This window comes from Trachemys scripta, chromosome 5 (genome assembly GCF_013100865.1).
Source record: "Trachemys scripta elegans isolate TJP31775 chromosome 5, CAS_Tse_1.0, whole genome shotgun sequence".
Taxonomy (NCBI): Eukaryota; Metazoa; Chordata; order Testudines; family Emydidae; genus Trachemys; species Trachemys scripta.
In genome coordinates this window covers 109,420,770-109,446,993 of record NC_048302.1, presented here as the reverse complement: position 1 = coordinate 109,446,993, position 26,224 = coordinate 109,420,770, and the positions used below count along the sequence as shown (strand labels likewise).

At 42.0% G+C, this 26,224-nt stretch overlaps 1 protein-coding gene across 4 annotated transcripts in view; it reads right to left on the bottom strand.

Annotated features, from left to right (window-relative positions):
• FAM184B (family with sequence similarity 184 member B) overlaps positions 1–26,224 on the bottom strand; it is a 92,548-nt gene that overhangs the window by 28,323 nt on the left and 38,001 nt on the right. For 3 of the 4 annotated variants that reach the window (XM_034771976.1, XM_034771978.1, XM_034771977.1), the window contains exons 2-7: positions 20,755–21,525; positions 17,823–17,958; positions 17,567–17,715; positions 16,273–16,479; positions 10,404–10,514; positions 8,859–8,996 (exon numbers count right to left, since the gene is read on the bottom strand). In XM_034771976.1, coding sequence (XP_034627867.1) covers positions 8,859–8,996; positions 10,404–10,514; positions 16,273–16,479; positions 17,567–17,715; positions 17,823–17,958; positions 20,755–21,525 — 1,512 coding nt within the window. The remainder of the gene's footprint in view (positions 1–8,858; positions 8,997–10,403; positions 10,515–16,272; positions 16,480–17,566; positions 17,716–17,822; positions 17,959–20,754; positions 21,526–26,224) is intronic. The other variant, XM_034771979.1, reaches the window with a different exon arrangement.

Here is a 26,224-nt window from a genome sequence, read left to right as displayed (position 1 = left end):
AAGTCCGTATACTGCAAGGCAAAGTTCTCCAACTGCCAGACTGGTCACATGCCCCACACATGCCCCTGCTGTGGGGAGCTCAGCATGGTGCTTGGCACCGACCCAAGCACAGAACCCAGCATCTGACATGATTTCCTCCCGATTGCAGAGGGTTTTGTCATGAGCCAGGAGGAAGGAGAGGCAGGCGTGACAGGAGCTGCCCATAGAACTTGGTGCTCCCAGTCAGGACCCCCAGCAGGACGGGTTAGCAGACAGTCCTGGCAGATCCCCTCAGGTCCTGTTTGGGGTGGACCACCCTGGGGAGACAGAGTGTAGAGCTGGGCTGGGGCCCTGATCCACAGCCTGGTAAGCACCAATCATCATGTATTCTATTATTATTGCCAAGTACTTCTTCTTTGGTATATTAGGGCAGGATTTTGGGATATGACAGATAATTTTTTTCATGCAGGAGGATGCTAGATTCCAGGAGGACAAGAGTTTATCTTGGGTGGTGGGTACTACACTTCGACTCCCCTACGGGACATTCCCTACAAACTGCCTCTGCCCTTATATGAGCTACCCAAGATGGATACCAGGTGGTAAAAAAAATTAAACACCACAAAATACTGTTTATCCTGGGTGGCAGCTGGTTAACTACAGCCACCCATAAAAAATTCCGCGCCCCCCCCCCCTCCCCCAAACTACCCAAGATGGATGCCAAGCAGCAGGGGGGAAAATGAAACAATTATGTAAACTCAGCACTCTGTTTCATACATTGTATCCAATTAAGCCTTCCTATAAGGGTATAAGATTCATGGCCTAGCAGGCATGAATGCAGAATTTTGCCAGTAATGCTTTTTGTAAAGCCAGGATTGACTATGTAATGTGGCTATATTCCTTGGTTTTCCCATCAACTACTGCTTACAAGCCTATTTGGCTGCAGAAACTGGTAACGTTAATTGTGACTGTCATTGCTTTTAGTTCATTCATCCTGTTATTGGTACAGACGTACTTTGGCTACCACATTGCTGTCCCCTATGGTAGCACTTATACGTCTGTGGGGCTTCAAAAAGTGGTAAAGTTCTTTGTGACTGTCACTCATTCATCCTGGCAATGCTACATTTGTATTCTTTGGCTAGACAACATTTGTCCCACGTTGTGGTGCTGGTATGTCCATTGCAAGTCCATTTTTATTCTTCTGAACTCTCTGAATAGGCCATTTCAGATGATTGCTCATGCAGCAGGTAGTGTTGTGGTCATGTGGTCATGCAGCAGGTAGTGATGGTTTTTCTCTTGATGAGGCAAGTGACGTTTGGGGCAATCAGTGTAGCCAGTGGTATTTGCAGATCGCTGGTCTTGAGTTCACCAGGTTCTTAGGAGTTACCCTTAGCTGCTACATCATGGTGGTGCACTGAATGGCCACCCCTGATCAGTCTTAGTGCTAAAAGCCTACAGACCCACAGCAACCACTCCCCAGGCCTCTGATAGGATGGACAGGCAGCACTCCATTGGGTACCTGAACTACATAAAGATCCCAACAGGAAAAGGAAGCTGTCTGAGCAACAGACTATTGCCTACTGTTTCCTGCCTGACCCTACCTTATTGCCCTGAAACCTTGCCCCACCTCACCTCCCCAACCCACTGACCCAGCCCCTTGGATTGCACCTTCTGATAACTGACCCCTGTGGGAACTCCGGCCATTTCCCCAGACTGCCTCTGATACTGATTGACCTCCCAGCTACCCAACAACCTGTGCACATTTGACTACTGCTCTGGACTGCCCCTTAGCCGCCTCAGCCACCAGGCATTACAGTTTGCTCAGACCATGCCAGTCTGCACCGAGGATTGTTCTACCCAAAAAGGGTATAGAACTCACAGGTACAGAGCCACAGAGGATGCTAAGCCTTCAGGAGCAGATCACTTGCCTGCAGGTGGAAAACCAAGCTTTACAGTGGACCAACTTTGTGCAGAAAACCACACCCTTCAAGAACAGCTCACAAGACTGCAAGAGGGAACATCTCCTGCAGCCTCACAGCCCACATTGCTGTCAGGAGCCAAACTCACAGTACCTTACCAGAGCACTACAATGGGACCCATAGCAAGTTCTGGGGTTTAATGAAGCAGTGCATGCTCTAGTCCCTGGAAATTGGCCAAGCGCCTCAAGACAGGCAGACCCATTCGTAAACTGGACGTACCTAGGTCCCTACCAGATCTGCAGGCAGATCAACCAAGTAACCTTCAAACTTCAACTTTCTCGATATCTTAAGATGCAACCTGTATTCCATGTCACCCTCCTTAAACCCTTCTCCAACAATCTTTTTCCCAATGAAAACAACTTCCCCCTCCACCAGTCCAAGTCCAAGGTGAATACCTGGTCCACAAAACTTAGACTCACAGATATGAAGAGGGAAGATATGGTACCTCGTCGCCTACTTCCCAGTGTGTAGGCTGGAAGAGCGATTTTGGGAACCAGACCATCATGTGCAACCCTCCAGAAAAAGCCAGAGCCTTCCACAGAGTCCATCCAGACAAGCCTGCTCCTTTGGTACCCCGATGGGGATGGGGGTTATCTAAGGACCCCAGTATTGAACCCAGGCACACCGGCATCATCCTTAGCTGCTGCGCCACAGTAGGGTACTGAAATGCCATTCCTGACCAATAACTACACCCCAGGTCCCTGATTGGCTGGACAGGCAGCACTCCACTGGGTACCTGGACTATATAGAGGCGAAGGTGTCTGAGCAACAGACAATTACCTGCTGGTTGCTGCCTGGACTGCCTTGCTGCTTTGCCTGACCCTACCTTGTTGCCCTGCAGCCTCACCTGATTTTACCCTGCTACCTTGCTAATCCCTAATCCGCTGACTCAGTCCCTTGGATTGGATCTTCCAGCTATTGACCCCTGCAAGAAATCTGACGATTGCCCTGGACAGCCTCTTACATGGATTGACCTCCTGGCTACCCGACAACCTGTGCACAATTGACTTCTGCTCCAGACTTCTTCCTAGCCTGCTTCAGCCACCGGTCATTAGAGGTGTGCCTCATAATGCAAACTTTGGTTAATTTTCATCCTGATTTCATTCCCCTCTGGGACCATGATGTCTGAAAACTTTTCATGGAATAAAAATTCCAGATGATTTCTCAGATTTCTGGGAAGAGAAAATTTTCTTGGACCATGCTGGTAGCTCACTAAGCCTCTCTGCTCAATGGATATGCAGTTCCATGGCCAGTTTTCTAAAAATCTCCCTTGCATAAATTGATGGGATCCCACCACTAGAACAGCACTTTTTTCCATTCTAGTATTTCAAAAATATCTATGTTCTCCAGTGGTTCACCTGCCTCCAACAAAAGTTAGAGCCACTGTTGGTGATTGTCCCTGACCGATGATGTCTTGTCTTGCATCCACTCCATAAAAATGTTCACCTTGCAGATGTTGTGGAGAGTGCAGCAGACTGCTATCACATGACCGGCATTGACCACAAGGGCATCCAAAGAGGTCAGTAAATTGCACCATCTGACCTTTATCCTGCCAAAGGCACAGTCCACAACCATCTTGCAACTTCTGGGCATGTAACTGAACCTACTTCTGCCAGGTCCAGTGTTGTCTGGGTATAGTTTCATGAGCCATGTTAGGATCAGGTCCCCCAAAATAATGGTAGGCAACAACATGCCATTGATAATGATATTATTAGGAGGAAGTAAGGTCCCAGCTTCTCCCAATAGGTAGTGTCTAGAGCTCCTGAGAACCCTCACGTCAGGCACTTTGCCATTGCTACCAACATTGGTGTTTATGAAACTGTTCATGAAATGCCATAAAGTGTCTTGCCAAATGTCTACTCCACTGCATAAACCATTCACCTGCAAGCAGGGGCAGCTGATCAATCAGATCCATGGCTTGTCCCCAGGCTGGAACAGACAGAATTTGAGCAGGTTGCACAGCCAGAATTGATTTACGGTATCACAACCTGAAAGCACTTCCGCACAGGCAATGGGGAAGGACAGACAAGTTCTAGCACTGGAGCAGCTCCATGTGGAGAGGATGCCAAGGACTATGGGAATAACACCTATGAAATCAGGCTTGGAATAACAAGTAGCTATAGTCATTGTGGACACAGCTACATAGGGTATGGCACATGTGCATCTCTGCAGTGTGGACTGGCAGCAGGCTTGACTGACATATGGACAAATGCATATGAGCCAAGACATGGGTAAACTCTTAATGTAGACATATCCATAGTCAATGGTATATTACAGAGGTGGGCAAACTACGGCCCGCCGGCCACATCTGACCTGCAGGATCGTCCTGCCCGGCCCTTGAGCTCCTAGCCGGGGAGGCTAGCCCCTGTTCCCTCCCCTGCTGTCCCCTCTCCCCCACAGCATCAGCTTGCCGTGCCGCCAGCGCTCTGTGTGGCAGGCTGGCTGGCATGGCTGCCAATCCTGGTGTTCTGAGCGGCATGGTAAGGGGGCGGGGAGCGGGGGAGTTGGATAAAGGGCAGAGGGTCCCGGGGGGCAGTCAGGGGACAGAGAGCAGGGGGCAGTTGGATAGGCGTGGGAATCCCAGGGGGCCTGTCAGAGGGCGGGGGTGTGGATAGGGGTCAGGGGAGTCAGGGGACAGGGAGCGGGGGGGGGGTGGATAGGGGGTGGGGTCCTGGGGGGACGGTTAGGGGCGGGGGTCCCAGGAGGAAGCAGTTGGGGGACAAGAAGCAGGGGGGCTTGGATGGGTCAGAGGTTCTGAGGGGGGCAGTCAGGAGGTGGGGAGTGGGAGGGGGCTGATAAGGGGTGGGAGCCAGGCTGTTTGGGGAGGCACAGCCTTCCCTACCCAGCCCTCCATATAGTTTCGGAACCCCGATATGGCCCTCAGGCCAAAAAGTTTGTCCACCCCTGGTATATTAGCTCTCCTGTAGGGATAGGTATAACACGTATTAACATTAATTTACTCCACAGCGTATTTCTTTTTCTGGGCCCAAATACCACTGAGAGGAAGCATCAAATTACAATTTTCAAATGAGGTGTTCGGATTCAGGCTTTGTATTTTCCAATTAAAAAACCCAGGGTGCTTTTTCCTTTTGTGAATCAAATAAGTATGAAGAAAAGAAGAGGGACAGCTGAACTCCAACTGGGCTTACCAGGTTAGAAATCTACCAGACTCTAAGGGGGAACTAATGGTTCAAAACATTGGTAATATTAAGTTCACACTGACTAGGAACAGATTGAGCAGTAAATCTGCAGTGTCACAGAGAATAATGGATGAAGAGGAAATTGGATGGAAAAAGGATTTCCTATTTCAAATATTTTATTTTGTAGAAAGGGAGTTGGGAGGAGGAGCTATACAAATAGGACAGGCATACAAACCATAATATTTCTTCTTAGGAATACGTTCTGCACCCCACTATTTCTAATATCTTAGACAGAGGTCCAGAAACAAAGGCTCCATCCCACTAAACTTCTTTTTCTTATCTTATCTTCTTTTTCTTATCCTTTTCTAACCATAACTAGGATCTCTTTGTTGGGAAGAATGGGTTTATTTCTTTCAATCCATATTCTGTTCTCTCTACACATGTGGCTATCCCTATCTACCAAGGTTTTGAAGGCATTAGAAATGCCTTGTATGGATAAATTAGACAGCTAGACACCAATGAAAGATTTGTATCTTTCTAAGTGGCTTATATGGTCCCCATCACCTTATCATAACACCTCACAATCTTTAATGTACTTATCCTCACAACACTCCTGTGAAGGAGGAAAGTACTATCATCCCCATTTTACAGATGGTGAACTGAGACACAGAGAGATTAATCAATTTGCACAAGATCATACAGGAAGTCTGTGGTGGAGTAGGAAATTGAACTTGGGTCTCCTAAGTCCTAGCTAAAGCCCTAATTCCTGGACCTTCCTTCTCTCTGGTGCCTGTAAGAAGAGTGAAATATGGGGCCTGAGCTCTGCTCTTGGAATCAAAGAGGAGCATTTGTCTTATTGTTCTAGCTACCTGATTACAGAGAACGTTTGATGTTCTTGTTGCTATCCGTATTGTAAGGGGCTGCATTCATTTGGAAGACTTAAAACTGCCTTCTGATGCATTCATATTAGAATTGCCACAATTGAGAATGTGCTCAGTGAGCAGAGGTGAAAGTGGGCCAGTACAGTGTACCGGTAAGAAGTGGCTGCTGGTACGGGCCCGTACACAGCCGATGTTAAAGTGCTGCCGCGGCAACGCTTTGACGTCGCTAACCCTTTTGCCCCCCTGTCAGCGGCCCTGCTGGTAGGGTCCTTAAACCACTGCCGCGGCAGCGCTTTAATGTCATTGTCCCCTTTGCCCCCCACCCACGCCCCAGGTTCGCCGGGGCAGCTCCCCTGGGGCCTGGTGATTTAAAAGGGCCCTGGGCTCCTGGCTGCTGCTACCGCGGCAGCCACTGGAGCCCCGGGCCCTTTAAATCACCACTGGAGCCCTGGGCAATGTGGGCCAGGCAATGCTGAAGGGCTAGCTGGGGGAGGCTGACCCCCACCCAGTCCCGCCCCTTCTGACCAAGGCCCCACCCCTTCCGGGGGCCAGGTAAGACTTTTAAGTTACTTTCATCTCTGTCAGTGAGACAAATTTGGGCACCATGATGTTGCAACATTTCACTCACAATATGATGATATTGCTTCGAAATGGCACCATGTTAGACAAAACATCAGAACATAGTGACATAGTGTTACCATGTGATGTTATTTTGCTGGCTCCAAAGTTATTTCAGGCTCATTTAAGGTCACAGGCTCACCCTATCAATACTCAGGGCAATTCCTAAAGGGGCAAACCAAGATGGGTTACCACATTGCCATTATTATTATGTGTACTTTGGCAGTACCTCAGATACCTCGAACAAGGATCAGGGAACCCCATTGTGCTAGATGTTGTCCATGCGTATAACATGTCCCTGCCTTTCCATTCTATGTATCTTGTAATATCAGCTCCTGCACTTTAGCACATATGGAGGAAGCTCCTAAAGCTTTAAGGAGATGACCAAATATGTCTAGGCTATAGAATTTTATTTTAGTCCATTTCCCATTGCTTCCTTCTGAGAGCGAGAAGAGGAAAGAATTTGATTTATTTAGTTTACCTAGAAAATCTCAGTGGCATATAAATATTGTGTTTCCAGGAGCATCCAGAGTGAGATTTAATTATAATGCTTCCCTCCACTCTGCACAGCATTCTCACTACGTCAACCCAACCACAAATGTGCCTTATTCAGCTATTTTTAGGTCTGAAATTGTATCCAGGTTAGAACTGGATTAGTGACAGCACACTGCTTAACCTTCGAGGCAGAAGCTCAAGACTGAGCCATTTCAGTGTTTCCAGCTGGGAATCATGCCTTTAGCAAAACACAATACTGTTCATACAGTACATGGTGGTTTCCTGGCTGTGAATACTCAGTGCATATGAAAGGGTAGTATTATAAGTTGATTGGACCGCAATCCTTGGGCAATTGTGCCAAGAAATGATGGTTCTAGACAAGCAATTTACAGAATGACATCAAGAATCTGTGTGTCCTTCCATAGGAAATTCCTTTCTCTATGCCAGCACTTGCAGATGAATGGATGAATTTACAATGTTGTGAATGGAACTTCTTCACACAACGTACAGTCAATCTGTGGAACTCATTCCCAGGGGATTTTGTGAAGGCCAAAACTATAACTGGATTAAAAAAAATTATTGATGTTGATGGAGAATAGGTCCATCAATGGCTATTAATCAAGATGGTCAGGGATGCAACCCCATGCTTTGAGTGTCCCTAGCCTCTGACTGCCAGAAGCTGGGAGTGGATGATAGGGAATGGATCACTCAATGATTGCCCTGTTCTGTTCATTCCCTTTGAGCATTGACTACTGTCAGAAGACAGGATATTGGGCTAGATGGACCATTGGTCTGACCCAGTATGGCCTTTCTTATGTGTCTCTTGAGATTACAATGATGTCATAGCTACACCACAGGACTGAAGGTCAGGAGACCTAGGTTACATTCCCTGTATTGCCAGTAAGACTTCCTCTGTGATCTTGAGAAAGTCACTTAATGGCTCTCTGCTTCAGTTTCCCCATCAGTAAAATGTGGACAATAATATTTATTTTCAGGTACGTCTTAAATAATTATTGTTTATAAAGTGCTTTCAGATCTTTGCATGGAAGGTACTCTATGAATGCACAGAATTATTATGACAACTGATGATTTCCAAAAGCAATCAACACTTATCACTATAATATTCAAGCATTGTTTGAGAGTGACATTATTTCATTGTAAGGAAGAACCTCTCAACTTTGAATGTACTAAGAATACGTGTATCTTTGCAGGATGACAGAAAGGCACAAAGAGTTCTGTGACTTCTGGCTTCCCAAAAGATGCACTGTATGGCATCAGGCATCCTGGAAGCCACAAAAAGACCATCTGAAATATGTCAAAATGTATGCATCATCCACAGGCAGTCTTTTTACGGGGGTACTGTGGCCAAGAGGCAAACAGAGAGGAATTGAAGCAAAAAGGATGTAGATGGAGTTCAGATTACAGTTATATTCTCAGTTCGTAACACTAGGAAATTAGTAGAAGGCCCACAAGATAACTGTTTGATGTTGGAATGTGCAATTCCCCTTCATTCAGGGCAATGGAACCCTATGTTTTCTGTGTCTTTGTACACTGAATTATAGTAAATCAAGAAGAGAGAGTTTATTATGACCACCTTGAGTCTGTAAGTACCAGCTGAGACAGAATGTTTTGATTGGTAGCAAGTGGAGTCATTAATGCTCCCATTGGCCCACCCCCTCTGTTGGAAGTGAAATGGTTTAGAAGTGGTGAAATGGAGGATACAAGGTGATGGGAAACCTAAATTGCAACATAAAATCAACAGTGCCTACCTGTACCTCACTAGTTCCACAGTGTGGGCTATCTGATTCCTGTTGCCTCTCATGATTTTTTCTGGAGTGAGATTGAAGAAATTCTTTGTATCTGGGAATATCCTGATTTTGCCTGATAAAATCTTCAAGCCTTAAAACCTAGATTGGCAGGTGAGAACAACAACAACAGATGAAAACTTCCCCATCCCCAAAACCCATCTGCTTATCTTCAATGTAATCCCAGAGAAGCAAGTTACAGGTCAGTTAATTTGTTATTCTGAGCAGGACATCAAATGTAATGAGATGGAAAAGCAAATATGGTGTTGAGCATCATCAGTGCATTTCACCATTGCACTGAATTCACTTGTAATATGATGAGAACAAGGAATTTCCTGACCTCTGATAGCTTGTTTCCCATGAGATAAAATGTTAAAATGCTCACAGGCAAAAATCTCTCAGCAGCATATGAAAAGGAAATATTATGTATGGAAAGTTTTAAAACAGGTAACATTTCCCTAAGAGACCTGGCTGTTGCAAGGGAAAAAGCTGTGAGAAGATAAAAATGCATTCCAGATTCATGTAGATCAAAATTCACAATTGTCAGCATTCTTACAGGTGTACTGTTTCCCCGGGTAAAGAAGTGCTTTCGTGAGGGTTCTGTTTTTATTTTGACAAGCAAATTATTTATCAAACCTTCAGTCATTATACTCCATAGGATAAACATTTTGACAAATGTACTTATTTGGAGAATGCATCTTATTTAGCCCATAGACTATATGCAACAAGTGCTACAAAGGAATAATCAGGATTTTAACATGTCTCAGACTTATTTTTCAGCTGGATTCTGTATTAGAATAGACACTTCTATGCTAAAAATGAATTAGGGATACACTGTGACTTAGCACAACCCTTAGCAAGGCCTGGTGTAAGCTACAGCACCCTGGGAGACACTATGACTCAGAGACACACCTCTGGGTCACAATTCCTCCCCTGCATCCTTTTCTTTCCTGGGAGTGGGGTGCGACTAATTGCTGCCCTGTACCAGCAGTAAATTACTATCTATCCCATGCTAGCTCAGCTACTCTGGCTAGGGAGCATGGAGGATAGAGCCAAAGTTCCATCCATTCCTTTCCCCGCTCCGCCATGTGCTCCATGGAACGAGTAAGCAGGCAAGCAGCCTCACTTCTAGGCACCTGGATCCAAGATCTGGGGGAGCCCATATAGGGGAGCTAGTAAGGTTCTTATTCCCTCTTGCATGAGCACATAGTCCAAGTCACGATCTTGCCCTCATTAAGTCAAATTTCTCATTAGAGAGCTATGGAACGAAAAACAAAAACAACAACAAAAGGAGTAAGCCTATATGCTCAGTGAAAATTAATATCATTTTGTTAAAATCTTTGTTGACATTTAAAAATAATAATTTCTGATATTTCTACCGATAGTCTTTGCAAATTTCCTTGAAGGATATCGCAGACAGTAAGGATTATGAATCTCATTAAGAACCTTCCGAATTAGAAGAAAAATTAAGAGTCCTTTTAATATTAGGTGGATTTATGCCCAGCATACCTCAAGTGAAGAGTCCTGAAGTTTCCTACTTAGGGCTTCTTTCTCCTTCTCTAGCTGCTTTATTTCATTCTCAGCATTCTTTCTTAATTCCTCTAACTGTATCTGAACCTCCTAAAAGTAAATAAAACAATTAAAAATGTGTAGGACCATGCCCAGAGTATACATCATAGAAGGGAGGAAAGAAAGTGTCTCAGTAGGGTGGAAGAGATATGGACAATATGTTTCAGGAATATGAACAGAGGCAGATCACAGCAGTCCATACAGTTCTATGAAAGCTAATAATAATACTTAAGCATTTGAATGGCACTTTTCATCCAAGGATCATCACAGCTTTTTGCAAAAAAAGTTAAATATCCTTGTCCCCAGTTTAGATCTATCTGCCTGTTTTAATTAGGGTTTTCTGTTGCACCCATCACTGTAGTGCTGTTGGATGATGAAACAGACACAGAGAAGGGAAGTGATCTGGCTGAGGTCACAGAATAAATCAGTAAGAGAGCTTAAAATAATGGTCTTGACTGGAAGCCAGTCCAGAGCTAGATCACATTGTCCCTTAGCAAAGGATTGCAAAAGCATTGGCAGAGAATGCATATTAATAGATACAATGGAGTTCAGTTACTAATTTCTGCATTTTAGAAAGTACAGTTATGAATCAATATTATGAAATCATATCTCATTACTTCGCAAGCAACATTTATGTGGAAAAACCATTCAATGCAAGTCTCCTACAAACAACCCATTAGAAACTGTTATCCTTGACTCTGATGATGCTTCCAGCATAACTGAATTGTGGTGAGGATTTCCAGGTGAGGGCGGGAGGGAATTTCAGCTGAAGAAATCAGATACACTTTCTCACGGCTTATTTTCAGGATTCACACTCTGTCGTGTCTCTTTAGATTCAGCAAGGCTGCTTCCATGCATTCTGCACAGCCATAACAGTTTACTCAATAATAGATACTGCTGTCCTGTAGTGTCTCTCCTTACATTAATTACAGAGTCATCTAAGTGTTTTGTTCTGTTTTCATGATCAGCATAGATTTACACTGGCCGTGGTCTCAATCTTCCACCAAAAAGCAGCTTGGAGTATTAAAACTGCAGTGGGTAGACGACATTTGTCTGATATTGCATCTATGTTCAAGAAGGGTTAATCTAAAGTTGTATTAAGGAGCAAACCATCCACCACATTTTTAAAGATGTATTCACTATATAATCAAAGTCTGATGACTGGTAATCTCAGTAGCGTTTCTAGTGGAAAGGTGTGCACATCTCAGAAATCACCATTACAATTGCAACCTTAATGACAACCCCAGAGGAGAAATCAAGAATTAAATGAAGATTGAACTGCCACCTCTCACCCTTAGAAACTGTCCCTCCAGTTCAAGGTTGATGCCCATTGGCAAGAGAGTGATTGGAAGCTTGCAGTGATGCTGCTGTATCTGCTCAATGGAAGGAGGATTTCAGTGTCGAAGGTTGTCAATCCAGTACTTTTATAGTTAATTAAATCTCCTTTCAGGGCATGCACAATTTTGTACACATCATTGTCAAAGCAGAAGGTGGGGATTTAGCCAGTTTAACTCATCTAACTCCCTGCGCTCTGAGCTGAATATGTATCCCTTAGTGTCTGAATATCGTCACAGTTAGAGTGCTCATTTGCTGTAGAAAGACTGAATATGCAACTCCTAAATATTTCCTTAAGCAATCTGGTATTTGAAGCTCATTTGCATACTTGCTCTTCTCATCTGTGTCAACTTGCTGACTGAAAACATTTCTCCAGCAGGTCTTGAGAGACCACTTCGGGGGAGGAGGGGAGGGAGGGCCAAGGGGAAGGGGGAGGGTGAAGATGCCAATTCTAAGAACTTCAGGCCCAATGGAAGTCTATAATGGTTAAAGCAGAATGACTTAAAAACATTCAACATATCAGAATGTGAATATAAACTCCTGAAAAGACAAGTAATACACCTCTATCCCGATATAATGCTGTCCTCGGGAGCCAAAAAATCTTACCGCGTTATAGGTGAAACTAGGTTATATTGAACTTGCTTTGATCCGCCGGAGTGCACAGCCTGGCCCACACACACCCCCCCCCCCGGAGCGCTGCTTTGCTGGGTTATATCCTAGTTCGTGTTATATCGGGTCACGTTATATCGGGGTAGAGGTGTATAATTAAAAGGAAGGTACAATGTTAGCAAAGACCATGGAGTAATGAGGATTCCTCATAGCTAATAATTAAGCAAATGGAAATCTAGCACCAATTCACAGTGTGGAGGTGCTGTGAACTGGCTGGCAGAGACTGACAGAGAACTGAGAAGAGAGTTGGAAAAAACAAAATTAGTTTTTGAAGAAAAGGAGAAGAACAAATGGTCTTGTAGTTAAAGTACTGAAGATCAGAGGCCTACACAGGTTTCCCGTGTGACCTTTGGCAAGTCACTTAACCTCTCTTTACATCAGTTTTCCTAACTTGAAATGAGGGTATCATCATAATCTCCCTACCTCATGAAGCTGTTGAGGGACTTAACTCATTAGATCCTGGGATAGGAGTAACAGTAGCAATGAAAAATATTATTTGACAAAAACAAGTTTTATTTTACTGTTTATAGAAGATGCCTCCAAGCAGTACCTATTTCTGTGCATTTATTATTGACAAACAAACTAACTTACATTTGAACCTGGAAGTTTAAATTGTGCACACAGAAAACTTCCTGTGGCCTTTCCCAGTGCCATTTGGCATACACATTAAATTGCTCACCAAGATCTGTGCTATTCAAAAACAAGGGTCGGATTTGCAGAAGGAAGCTTCCTTTTGTGTGTGTACAATTTTGCCTATTCAAACACCTGGACATGCCACATTCAAACACTTGCACTTTCATGGTCAGGTGATGGAATTTTCCACACACGGTTCCCTTTTTGACAAATGGGGTTTTGTGCATTTAAACTCTATCGCTTCATGCACATGTATTAGTGCTTCAAAAAGTGTTTGCACAGTGCCTAGCACAATGGGGTCCAGCTCTTGGCTGGAGCCTTTGAATGCTATTGTAATATAGATATATATTATTATTATTAATGAGAGCATGTATGCAGATGTTTTGCACTTGCAAACATGCACACACATAAAAGGGGACTAGGCTGTGACCCCTTAAAAAAACAGGATAGAAAAACTATGATTTTTTTTAAATAAAAAAATTGAAGTTTTTTTTAAATTTAAATTGGGTTTTTTAATTTACATTAAATAAAGGTTTATTTAAAATTAAATTTGAAATTTACAACTTATGTTGAGGCCTAAACTTATTATAATCCATGAAATAATTTAAATAACTACAAAAAATATTAAACAGTACATGTTTGTTGCCAAGTTTTAAACAAAGTCAAACCACTGAATGGGTGGAAGTCACTGGCTAAGCACTAGAAGCCAAGTTTGCTGAAGTGCTAAACCAGCTTTTGACATCAGTAGCCTCTTCTTCAGGTTCAGAGACAATATTTTCTTCATTACAGTTTATTCAACTAGATCAGTTCAATGACAAGTTCATTCAAAGTTAAGAAACCAACTGGGAGTTGAAACAGCCTGAAAGCTTGTTTTCCTCCACCAATCTATGAATAAAAATTAGATGTGAGAGAATGAGATCTCCTAGCTCATGAAGGGCACAATGATCAGAAATAATCAGTTCAATTAATTAACTACAGATAATACTTCCTTTGTTTAATAAAATCAGTTCGTTTTAAATGCAAAACATGTGTTGATAAACTTTTTTTTTTAACGTATCCAGCATTTAAGGTTGTTTTATTTAATTTTTAAAAAGCTGCTTTTTGCACTTTTAACTTGAAATTCCATCCAAATAGAACTTGATACAAATTGCAAGGGGAAAAAAGCATCATCTTGTAAAAAGTTAAGCTAAATAATTACTTAAATAAATGTATATAGATATAGGGCAGGGGTCGGCAACCTTTCAGAAGTGGTGTGCCGAGTCTTCATTTAATCACTCTGATTTAAGGGTTTGCGTGCCAGTAATACATTTTAACGTTTTTAGAAGGTCTCTTTCTATAAATCTATAGTATATAACTAAACTATTGTTGTATGTAAAGTAAAGTTTTTAAAATGTTTAAGAAGCTTCATTTAAAATTAAATTAAAATGCAGAGCCCCCCGGACTGGCGGCCAGGACCCAGGCAGTGTGAGTGCCACTGAAAATCAGCTCACGTGACACCTTTGGCACACGTGCCATAGGTTGCCTACCCCTGATATAGGGTATCCTCCTGGTTAGCAAAAAGAAACACCAAATTTAGTGTTAAGGCTATACTTAGTTGCAAATCAATCTTTCTTTAGGAAAATAACTAAAAGGTACAGATGCAAAATTTGATTAAAATCAGTTATTTAAATCAAAGTTTCCTGCTTGCTGATTTAAATAATTTAAATCTCATTTAAATCAAAGTGATTTAAGTCAATCCATCCTGTTTAAAAATTAGGCTCATAGTACAAATGAAAACTCAAACAACTTTGCAATGTTACATGGAATAACCTGCGTTCAATCCCCAGACTTTTGCTCCCCAGGCTCGCTGGGGCTAAGAGTACTACAAAACAAGGTACTCAGGAACTGGCAAGCAGGGCAGAGTGCGTTACATGGCTTAGCAGCAATCTCCCTTATGCTCTTTACAAGGAGGTGTGCTCAGTGATTCTTAACCAGAAGTGGAACTCCAAGGACAAAAGTGTAAAAGCAAAGAAAATAGGGTAGGGAAGCCCTTGCATCTCCAACAAGGATGTAAATGACGCCCAGACCAGTTGGTCTGATTACCATGTCGTGTGCTCTAATAGTTTTGCTTATATATCTTTTAGGCAGAAAAAAGCAAGTCCATAAGGAGACAGAGGGCCAAATTCTTTTCTGATTTAGGCTCTGATTCAACATGCCATTTAAGTATATGCTTAATGTTAAATCCCATTGGGATTTAAGCATCTGCTTCAAGTTAAACATGCGTTTAAGTGCTCTGCTAAATCAGGATGGATTTAACACTTTTATTTAGGTGATTTGCTGTATCGAGGCCCCTGCAATGTGCAAATTCACTGACCCCAAGAGAGTGCAACCCACAAATGCAAGGGCAGAATTTACCACAGAGGGTTATTTCTCAAGAAACTACATCTCTTTGATGAATCTCTTTAGCGACTGGGTGCCAATGCAATGCCAACAGTTTAAATTAAAGTGCAATATAGACTCCTACAGTATTTCCATGACTACTGGTGTTACCAAGGCAACCTGTTTGGATCTGAGGGAAGACAAGCATTACTCCTACTGATTGGAATTAAGTATGGAGATTAGTATCAGCTTATTTATTCTCCTTTGTACCTGGGTGGCCACTGGTTCCTGCAGTCAGCAGCAACATCTGACCTGCGCAACTGCACTCTGGAGCCAATGATGAGTGGTGCTAAATCCTCTCAATTCTATTGTCTTTCAGTAGGTTCTCAGCAGCTTGCAGGATTGGGCTCTATGTTTGGAAAATGTGTAAGTACTGAGTATGTTAATGCTATTCAAGTTTTGAATAGCAAGGATCCATATGAATTTAAATTTGAGATTGGAATATACAACCCCTGGTCATTATCCCTTGGGATGGACATTAAATTAATCACATTGCTGTCGCATGCAAGGCATTCAAGCATAGGCACTGCCAAGAACACAGGAGTCACATCAAGGATAAATTCACTTTGACTGTGAAGCTTTTCATAGAAAAAGCACCAGTTCCGTTCACTTTTTAGACCAGAAACACAGCAACAAAATCCTTGCATTTTCTAGTAACTCAAAGTGCCTCCAGTTAGAATAATGAAAATGACTATGACCAATGAGATTAAAAACAGATGAATCAGAGCATCTATTAATAGAAGAACATCCCCACCTTCTGCAATGTTTTTCTTTCAGCTTCCATGGAGGTTTGAGCAGATTTGATTTCCATTGTGTGTTTCTTTACAAGATCTTCCAACCCCTTCACAAGCTGCTCCTTCAAACGCATTTTCTCCTCATCTGACTGTCGTTTAATTTTATGAAGTTCTTCTTTGTGCCGTTGCTTTATATCTTCTATTTCAGTAGCTGCAGCTTCCATGGGCTATAAAATACAGTGGCCTTATAATATAAGAAAATCAAGATAAAGTCCTGGAGCCTGAGCAGTCTACCTATTCTGTAGGGGATTTCCTGTCCTTCGAGGTGAATTCCATTGGACAACACTGGGTTCTTGTAAAAAAAAAAAAAGCACTCCCTTCCTGTGAAATTTTAACGCTCCAGGGCTGTACACATCTTTTATAATCAAGCTTCTCACACTTTTTTCATACTGTGAGCTACTTCTGAAATTAGAGATCTCCTTATGGACAACTGCACTTTCATGGAGTTACACCATGTATGAATTTGGTCCCCGCTATGTTTCTCACTCTAAGGGTATGTCTACACTACGAAATTAGGTCGAATTTATAGAAGCCGGTTTTATAGAAATCGGTTTTATACAGTCGATTGTGTGTGTCCCTACATAAAATGCTCTAAGTGCATTAAGTCGGCAGACCGCGTCCACAGTACCGAGGCTAGCGTCGACTTCCGGAGTGTTGTACTGTGGGTAGCTATCCCACAGTTCCCGCAGTCTCCGCCGCCCATTATTGCCCAGGTGCAATAATCCAGTAGGGGGAGCTAACAGATCACCGTAAAGAGAGTTGGATTAGACAATTAATTAGCGGGAGGCTAATTAGGGTCTATAAATTAGGGGGCTATTAGGGTCTATAAACTCCTTACTGGTGGGAGTTCATTATTTGAACTTTTTCTTGTTAAGCTTCTAAATGGAATCAAAATAGTTTCCTTTTTTACATTAATCAGCATCTTAGCCTTAGGAAGCCTGCCTTGGTCCTCACCCTTTTTAAGGGCTTGATCCTACAAGGTACTGAGCACTCCGCCCTGAACCAGCAAAGCACTTAAGTATAAGCCTCACTTTAAGCATGTGAGTAGTCCAAGTGAAACCATCCAAACTAGTCAAGTGTGTGTTTAAGTGCTTGGCTGGATTGGGCCAAGTACTCACTACCTGGCAGGACTGAGGCCTACACAAACAATCCAAAGTCCACGGAAGTCTAAAGAAAGATCCTTATTGATATCAATGCACTTTGGATCAGGCCTTATATGGGGTACCATGCCTTAAGAGGGCTGGGAGTAAATACCTGTGTAAGCACCTGTGTGGCTTCACTGCCTTCCTTGGTTTGGCTCTGTTTGGTGCAGGTCATTTGCTGCAGCTGGATTATTTGATTCTTCAATTCATCTACTTCTTTCTCAGCTTTGCTTTGGGAATTCAGCACAGTTTCCATTTCTTCTGCGGTTGTAAGATTTACATTTCAAACAACATACATCACTTGGGAGTTTACAACGTGACTGACTAACAAGAGAAATATTTAACAATGACATTAATGAGCAGCGTACCTGCTTTACTCAGTATTTCATTCTCCTGCAGCATGAGCCTCTCTTTGGCTACAGTCAGTTCTTCTTCCAGTTTTTGCACTGTGCTTTTGGACTCCAGAGTCTCTTGTTGAGACTCCTTAAGCTGTATTTCCAAGTCCTAAAATATCATAGGATATCACTTATTTCTTTGGCATCTTGCATATAGTCCATTTTATTCTCAAGTGCAGAGGTCACCAATCACCATTACTATAGAGTGATGTCTCAGACACTTGGAAACTTAGAAGTAAGCTAGTTTGTTCTGCCTCTGTCAAGCACTGCAATACCTCCAACATCTATTAGAGAGATTAGAACTTTATTTAAACCAGCTTCACTATTTGTCATCAGACATGCACTGGCTCTGAAATAATAATAATAAATTTGCTCTAATATGGGGCCTTTCATCCAAAGGTCTCCAAGCATTTGTCATGCACTTAGGAAAAAAACTGAAAATTCATCACACTTAAACATCCTTTTCCTTTTATGTTTAATGCATTTAATGGCTTTCCTTGCCAGTATTTGCTAATGACCAGAGATATTTGTGACTAAAGAAATTTCTTCTTCCCAGTCTGTCATATTGTAATGTGAAAAGTAGTCATAAGTATGTAACAGTACAAAAAGCCACCTTATGAAGGAAAGCTTTTTTGTGAAAACAAATATTAGCAAAATATTGGAAACTACATTCTGTGTAACTGTTCTCTTTTCCCCCAAAATTTATCCCACAGTGAGAGTTCTTCTTTAAATACTCAGGGCAAGAGTCTAAGCTTATGTGAATCAGCATAGCTCCATTGGCTTCACAGGAACACCACCAATTTACACAGGCTGAGGATCTGGCCCTCAGAACAGATCTTCCTAATGTAATTTCAACCTGAGCCCCATTCAGCTGATACCAAAATCAGAAACAACAAGCAGAAGACCTGAAACTGTCTTGACACCTCCAGTTCCTTTTTTTATTGCATGCCAGAAACATTGCATTTTCTTCCATTTAAATCAGTTTCTGCTAGCAATACATAAACTATTATGGTATATGGAAAATTAATAGATATAAAACAGTTGCATGATATAATATGCATAAGTCATAGACAACACATACACATACACCAGCAGCATGAAGTCTTTTATACTTGTCCTATTAAGTGTATAATTACAATCTAATCTTTATTTCTGGGATCAAGTTCTAGGAAGTGTTGTTTCTATCCTTCAGCTTCTGCTTCTTTCAGATTAGCTAGTTCAGCAAGGCCCAAATTTAGCAAAGCATTAAGCGAATGCTTAATTTTAACTTCAATGGGGCTAAGCAGGTGTTTAAGATTAAGCATGTACTCAGTTTAAGTGATTTGCCAAATGGGGGCCTACATCCTACAGGCCTTCTAGCAAGTGTAAATTAAGAATTAATTAACTGTAAAACTAAAATTTGAAATATTACATTCTTAAGAACAGAAACAGGACCCTGAACACAGCTCAAGTAAGTGGGTTAAATGTAGGAAAGGTCTGCAGGGGCCACTTCAGTGGGACTACTCACTTGCTTAAAGTTAGCTACATGCTTAAGTACCTTGCTGAACCAGGGTCTGTGACTGAATCCCCCTGCCCTGACTGATGGAAGGGCTTACCCACCTCTGTGGCATCACCCTCTCCCTCTTCTCTGGTGTGTGTGGGAGAGGGAAGCAGTGGAGTCTGGACTCATTTCCCCGTCTGGCCTTGTGGAATTCACAAAGAACAGGTGATGTGGCCTGGGGTTGTCTCATTTTTTTTCCTTGAAGCCCCCTCCTCAGCAAGGATCACCTTTAAGGAGGAGTCTGTGCCTGTGCAGCTGACTCAGAGCTGTACTGCCAGGCAGTGAGGTGGGGACGGAGGGCACCAGAACTTCAATGGGGGGAAGGAGCTCCTTGTGTCTGGCCCTGGCCACCCATGAACCCTGGGAAGCTGTGAGGTTCTGGCCCTTGATGGGGAGGTAATCCCTGCACCCTCCCCCCCATCCCCAATGGAACAGTGTGAGGGAATTTCTGTGAGGGATCCTAATGATTTCCATATTTCCTCCTTCTGAGCCCCCTCCGACCAGGGCCGGCTCCAGGCACCAGCTTCTCAAGCAGGTGCTTGGGGCGGCCATTCCGGACAGGGGCGGCAGTTCCAGGTATTCGGCGGCAATTCGGCGGAGGGTCCGTCACTCCGCCTGGGAGTGAAGGACCTCCCGCCGAATTGCCGCCGCAGATCGCGATCGCGGCTTTTTTTGTTTTGTTTTTTTTTTGTTTTTTTTGGTTTTGGCTGCTTGGGGCGGCCAAAACCCTGGAGCCGGCCCTGCCTCCGACAGATTCTTCCCCACTGAGGAAGTGATCCGGCCTATTATCATCATTGTATTAGAATCTTCCAAGATGCACACTTTATTAAATGCTACCTAAATTGAGTGTCATGATTAGGAGCATACAACATAAAGCAGCTGATGTCCAACTTGCTGTCTTGCTGGCTAGACTCTCTTCCCAAGAATGCACCTCATACTGAAGTGGATGGGCTGCTGATGGCCAGAGGGTGGGAGGATACACAGCTGCCATCCCCCATTCCTTGCATACCCCCTGCCACACTTTGGCAACATTACTGCCCCCTTCACCTAGCAGCTGAGGGGAGGATAAGTTTTCAGTCAAGACACAAGATTCACCTCTCTCCCCCTGTGCATCATCTACAGCTTTGAGAGAGGGCACTGTTCAGGAAGGCTCCCCAATGGATTCTTAATTGTCTCTGAAACTCTGTCACTTAATTACATTTCTCCCCCTTGCCTTCTGAGCTCTGTTAAACTTCTCTAGTGCTTACAAAGCACTTAACTCAAAGGACTATTTATAGAAAGAAAAAACACTTTTATAGAACAGAATTTTAAAGACTTAGTAATTTGCTACTTTATAGGCAGATGGATCAGCATCTCCCATTCTACCTGCATCCTCTCCTTCAGCTTCTGGGAATGCTTCTTCAACTCATTTATCTTCTGGCCTTTCACCTCCAGCTCAGCCTCCAGCTTCTTCGCCTGCTGCCGCAAAGCAGCTTCCTGGGCCTCAGAGCTTTTCTTTTGCTCTGTTGCTCTTTGCTGGCACTGTTTCTGTGTATCGGCCACTGACTGCTGCATGGCCTTTTTCAAAGTCTCTTTTTCTTTCTTGTAAGAGGCTTGTAGTTTGCTGGCTTTCTGAGCATATTCTTCAGTTATTTTCTGGTTCTCCCTCTTGAGGTTTTCCATTTCATTAATTAGAGCCTGCAACTCTATGCTGCGTTTTTCATCTATTGTCTCCTTTTTATCCAATTTCTCTTGCCTAAATGGCTTACATTCATTTACCAGGCTCTCGGACTCCTGGTTGAAATGTTGAGGCTTGTTTTCAAAGTCTGTCTTCGTATCTAGCATCTCCTTGGAAAGGGTAATGATCCTTTCAGTGTGGTTTGCCTCTGTTCTGAATGCCTTCTCTTCCACCTGCTTCTTGCACATGGTAAATTCTGCTAAGGCTTCCTCCTTTAGCCTCGTGTGTTGCTCCAGTGTATCTTCAAGGGTCTGAATATGCTTTCGTAGCTCCTGCTCTTCTCCTACTTTGCATTTATATTGGAGAATGGTTTCCCTTGTCTCAGCAAGGATGCGCTGAATTTCCTCTTGATGGGCTTCTTTAAGAGCCTGTATACTGGCCTCATGCTCGTCATTTTTAGTGTTCAAAGCATATATCACCTATAGACCGGGAACAGAATATTACAATATCTTTTAATTGATGGTATTAAAGATTCAGCAATTGTATTCATCAATGTATTCAATTAATTTCTAAGATGATGATCACAACAGTTAAATGTAAACTGTTCCTTACTAGCAAGGAGAAAAAAGTGAAAATAACAGGCAGATACACCTCAAGCACAAATTAGAAAGCAACATCGTGAAGGGAGGAAAGATGACCCTGAGATTAAAATATGAGACTGAGAGCTGGGAAATAGAGCTGGATCTATTCTGGACTCTAGCAAAGATTTCCTCAGACAACTTTGGCAAGTCACTTAGGCCAAAGTTTTCAGAAGTGTCCACTGTACCTAACTCAAAGCACAGGCCTGATTTCCAGAGATGCTGAGTTCACACAAATCCATTTGAGGTCAATGGAAGCGCTGGTTGCTCAGCACTGCAGAAATCAGGTTCTGGCTCAAGTTGAGCCTTCAACAGCTGAGAAAGAAGTGGCCACTTTTAAAATTGTTGGTCTTAAACTTTCTGTAATTTACTTTGCTCCGTCTATAAAATGTGGAGTAATAATTCTCTTCTCTCAGGGCTATGATTATGCTTCACTCCGTATTTGTAAAGCTCATCCAGATCCTCATGTGGAAGGTGCTACATAAATACAAAATAGTATTATTTTGAAATATCTATTAAAAATCTACAATGTATTGGAATGAAGGGTAGATTCATAGAATTTTGGCCTGAGCTGGTAAATTTCCATGATGAGCTTGCAAGGCTGTTATATGTGACTGCAAAATATTCAGTATTCTCTTTGAAGAAATACTTGGAGCCTAATCCCATTCTCAGCAAAGTCAATGGGAATTTTGCCATTGATCTTCAGGGACCGGGTTCAGGACCATGGGACATAACTGTTATATTTTCTTTATTTTGTTATAGAGGTTTTATTTTTTATTTTCTGCTTCAAGCTTTGATGTATCCCCAGACTGTTAATAACAGTCACCCCCGTAAATGTCAAACAGACTGATTTAATACATTCAAAATCCCTTGTGATGCTCTAAGTCATTCTGTAGTATGTAAAATTTATGCATCAGCATAGTCATGTTATTTACTGTTAGTGGCTTTCTGAATGGATTGAGCTAGAGGAATTTGTTAGGACTAACGCATAGGTAATTGTGTTTCAAATGTATAAAGATCAGTATTGAACTGTGCTGCTCCCAACATATACTGCAGAAATATAGATGTGGTCATTTAGTACCCGTATGTCCCCCCACTAAAAGCCCTACAGGTGACATCTATGTTAGGCAGATACATGTGTCTGGTTATAATTTTTTCCATGGTTTTTTGCTTTCCTTCTGTTTATTAGCGGCTCCCTTTTCCGTATTTATTGGCAAACATGTATAGTTTCTGGCACTATCAAGACAGGATCCTGGCGTAAATGGACTGATCTATTTTGCCTGGCTGTTTCTGGATCCCTTTGTGAAATAGGATGTCTTTTCTCATTAAGCATGTTCATACAAAGTGATGGCATAAAAATATAGACTGGTGTCAAAACTCAAGTAGGATATTAATTAATATATTGACATGTGCCTGGAGTTTCCTGCTTTTATTTTTCATATCAAAAATTCAAAGCTCATAGCTCTACATAAATATCTGGGAACTACATACATGATATGATAGAGATTATGGGCCTGACCAGAGCCCTCTGACGTCAATGGCAAGATGCCCAATGGGCTTTTGACCAGTCATTTATAGCCAACAATAGCCTCAAATGCATACATCTAGAGTCAGAATGACATCCAACTCTTTGGTCACAGTATGATCCCAGTCCTGCAATCCTTGGTCATTCCTCAGGCAAAACATCAACTGAGAGATCATGAGGAGCTTTGTGTAAGTAAGAACGGCAGGTCTGGGGCCTATATTTTGTACACCTTAAGAATACCTTCAGATTTCTTCCAGACAGTTTGTTGGTAACGTGAGTCTGTTTGGTCACGTGTACAAGTTTTCTGTGCTATCCATAATACTATTTTATATATTCCATAGTGTGACAGTCACACATTGGACTTCAGACTTCAGCTATCCATTGAAAAATAAAAATAAAAGCAGACATGCAAGTACTGCCTGCAGAATGTAAACTCATGCCCTGCTAATATTAAAGTCCATAGAGGGGCCTTCATAAAAATAACACAAGTACAGCAGTATCTGGGTATATTTCTGGATAAATATATGACAACAGACAGTGAAAGAATCATATTCCCAGAGCCAATCAAACCAACAGCCAAAAGTCTTTTGGCCATTATCTCTATTTAGACCTATATTTTAGCTTTGTATTACATCTTGTTAATTCTCCCCTGTTATTTTTAACTGTTTTTCAATGAAACAGAAATGCTTGGAAGTACTGAGCAGATTCTTTCTCCTCTGAAAGTGCTAACCTAAGTCAGTTTTGGAACGTACTTAATTATTCAATAGTCTGCTCCAAAAATAGGTGGAAGGGATTCACTCCATCCATGTACTTTGCAAATGACCAAAGTAACTTGTTTGGGTAACCCTTCAATTAACAGGGTCAAGTCATCCACTCATGTCTAAATGCTGAGTTCCTGTGTTGAACTCTAGTGTGCCACCACTACTTGCCTCCTATTCAGTTTTGTTGTTGCTCACAGTTGAGCTTGGGCTACTCCTTGCCCCCACTGGCTATTGTGAAATTGGGCTTTAGAGGAACCCAGATTCCACTGAAGGTTAGAGCAGGTACAAAGGAATGGGAGTCAACCTGCACTAGTGGGAATAGCCAAAGTCGTAGTTGGTTTAGTGGCCCAAAAAGGCTGGGAGACAGTGGCTTATCTACCCATTGTGACCATTTAGAAATTATTGGTATCCTATCTTTTATTGGTAACTGAACCACTATGCAAGTATAATTTTTATTTATATATTGTTAGGTTTAAGGGCATCACATTTTCAAAAGTGACTAGTGGTTATGGGTACCTCAGTTTTTGGGTACTCAAATTGAAATGACTTAAAGGATATTGATCTTCAGAGGGCAGGTGCTCAGCACTTTCTGAAAACGAGTCTCAGATTAGATGCCCAAAATCATTAGTCCTTTTAGAAAATTTAAAATATTAATCTTATAAACAGTTAATCTTGCCTAAATAAGAAAACAAAAATCAATTTTTATTAAATGCCAGTGCCCAAAGACATCCAAGCCCCTTAACAAAAATGTAATTGACAACAATGTCCCAATTCTAAAAATAACATAAAATAAAATAATAATAATAAATTTAGAACTCCCCAAAAATATAAAACTCAGCCCAGCAAAAGAAACCCACATAGATAAACCGAAAAAGAAAATAAAAAAAACATTTTAGCCTTGCCACAGAAAAATCATTCCAAAGTCACAGGCTTTTGATGGAGAAGCCTCTGTGTGCACTGTGAGATGCTCTAACCCAATCAATCAAAAATGCTCTCATAGAGGGTATGGGAAGCAGTCAGGTGGACTGGTCCTGTTATTTATAGCTCAATATACCCGAAGGAAGACACTAAAGCATAATTGCTGAACTATTGCAGTTAATGGAGCAAAGGTATCATCAGCTAACCTGGTGTAAGCCTCTGTGAAACTGTGCTGCTGCATCCTAGCTGCACTTTAAGTGGTTTTCAAAGGCAACCCTAAATAGCCAATCGGTGTGACAGCAAAGACTGAACCACCTTGACCTGGAGAGATGATTATATTGTTCTTTGAATCACCAGCATAATACCTAGGCTACTGCTGCCATAGCAATTCTCCAAAGCTATGTGTGCACTAAGAAATTTCTTACCTATTTTTCTGCAATTGAGCAGAGTTAGATGACATGCTGATAAAAACACTGGCACACAATATACACCAACGCATTACCAGTGCAATGGATAATAAACCTTAATACTCCCACTTTATTATTTGATTTCTCTAAATCATTTGTTGTTATTAAATCTGGTCATTAAAAATGGTAATTAAAAGAAACATTAAATTTCACCTCAGCAGTGGAGATGGGGTTAACTAGCTCACTGGGGAAAAAAGCCTGATTTGTGTATACAGAGAAGTGTCAGGCACATTATTCTTGTAGGAACCTGAATGCCAGCACTGAAGGAGCTGTTCCAGCAGGTTGCTGCATTAGCTGGATGAAAGGTGTCAGAGCGAGGTGTTAGGAAGGAGATGAGAATCAAAGGAGAACAAAATCATAAGTGATTGTGAAACTAGAGGCAATCAGGATTCAAAAATATGTTTTTAGGCTTGGAAGAACTAGATTTTTGTTGGTAAAATTGATTTCACTGTACACACACAAACCATTGGGAAAAAAATCCATTAATTAATAATAAAAATATACACCTAGACAAAGTAAGAAAAATGCTGCTTGAGACCTCATTAGAGTTTGATTTAAGATGTTTTACTTTGTCATATAACGTTGACAATTTGTATTTTAACAGTTAAGCTTTAACATTTTGAATCCCAACATCTACTGTCATTCAATAATTATTGTCTGATCCCCAAGTTGTCCAACCCCCATAATTTCCTGCAACTGAGAAAACTTAAATTGATGAAAATAGAAAAAAATGCTTAAAGAGAAACATTATATTATACATATTGAATTCTGAGAAGCCTAAATATGTTAATTAACACCTGCCTAGCACCTGTCAAGAAAATATACCACTTTAAACTAGAGTTGTTGATTAACTCAAGTGATTAACTAAA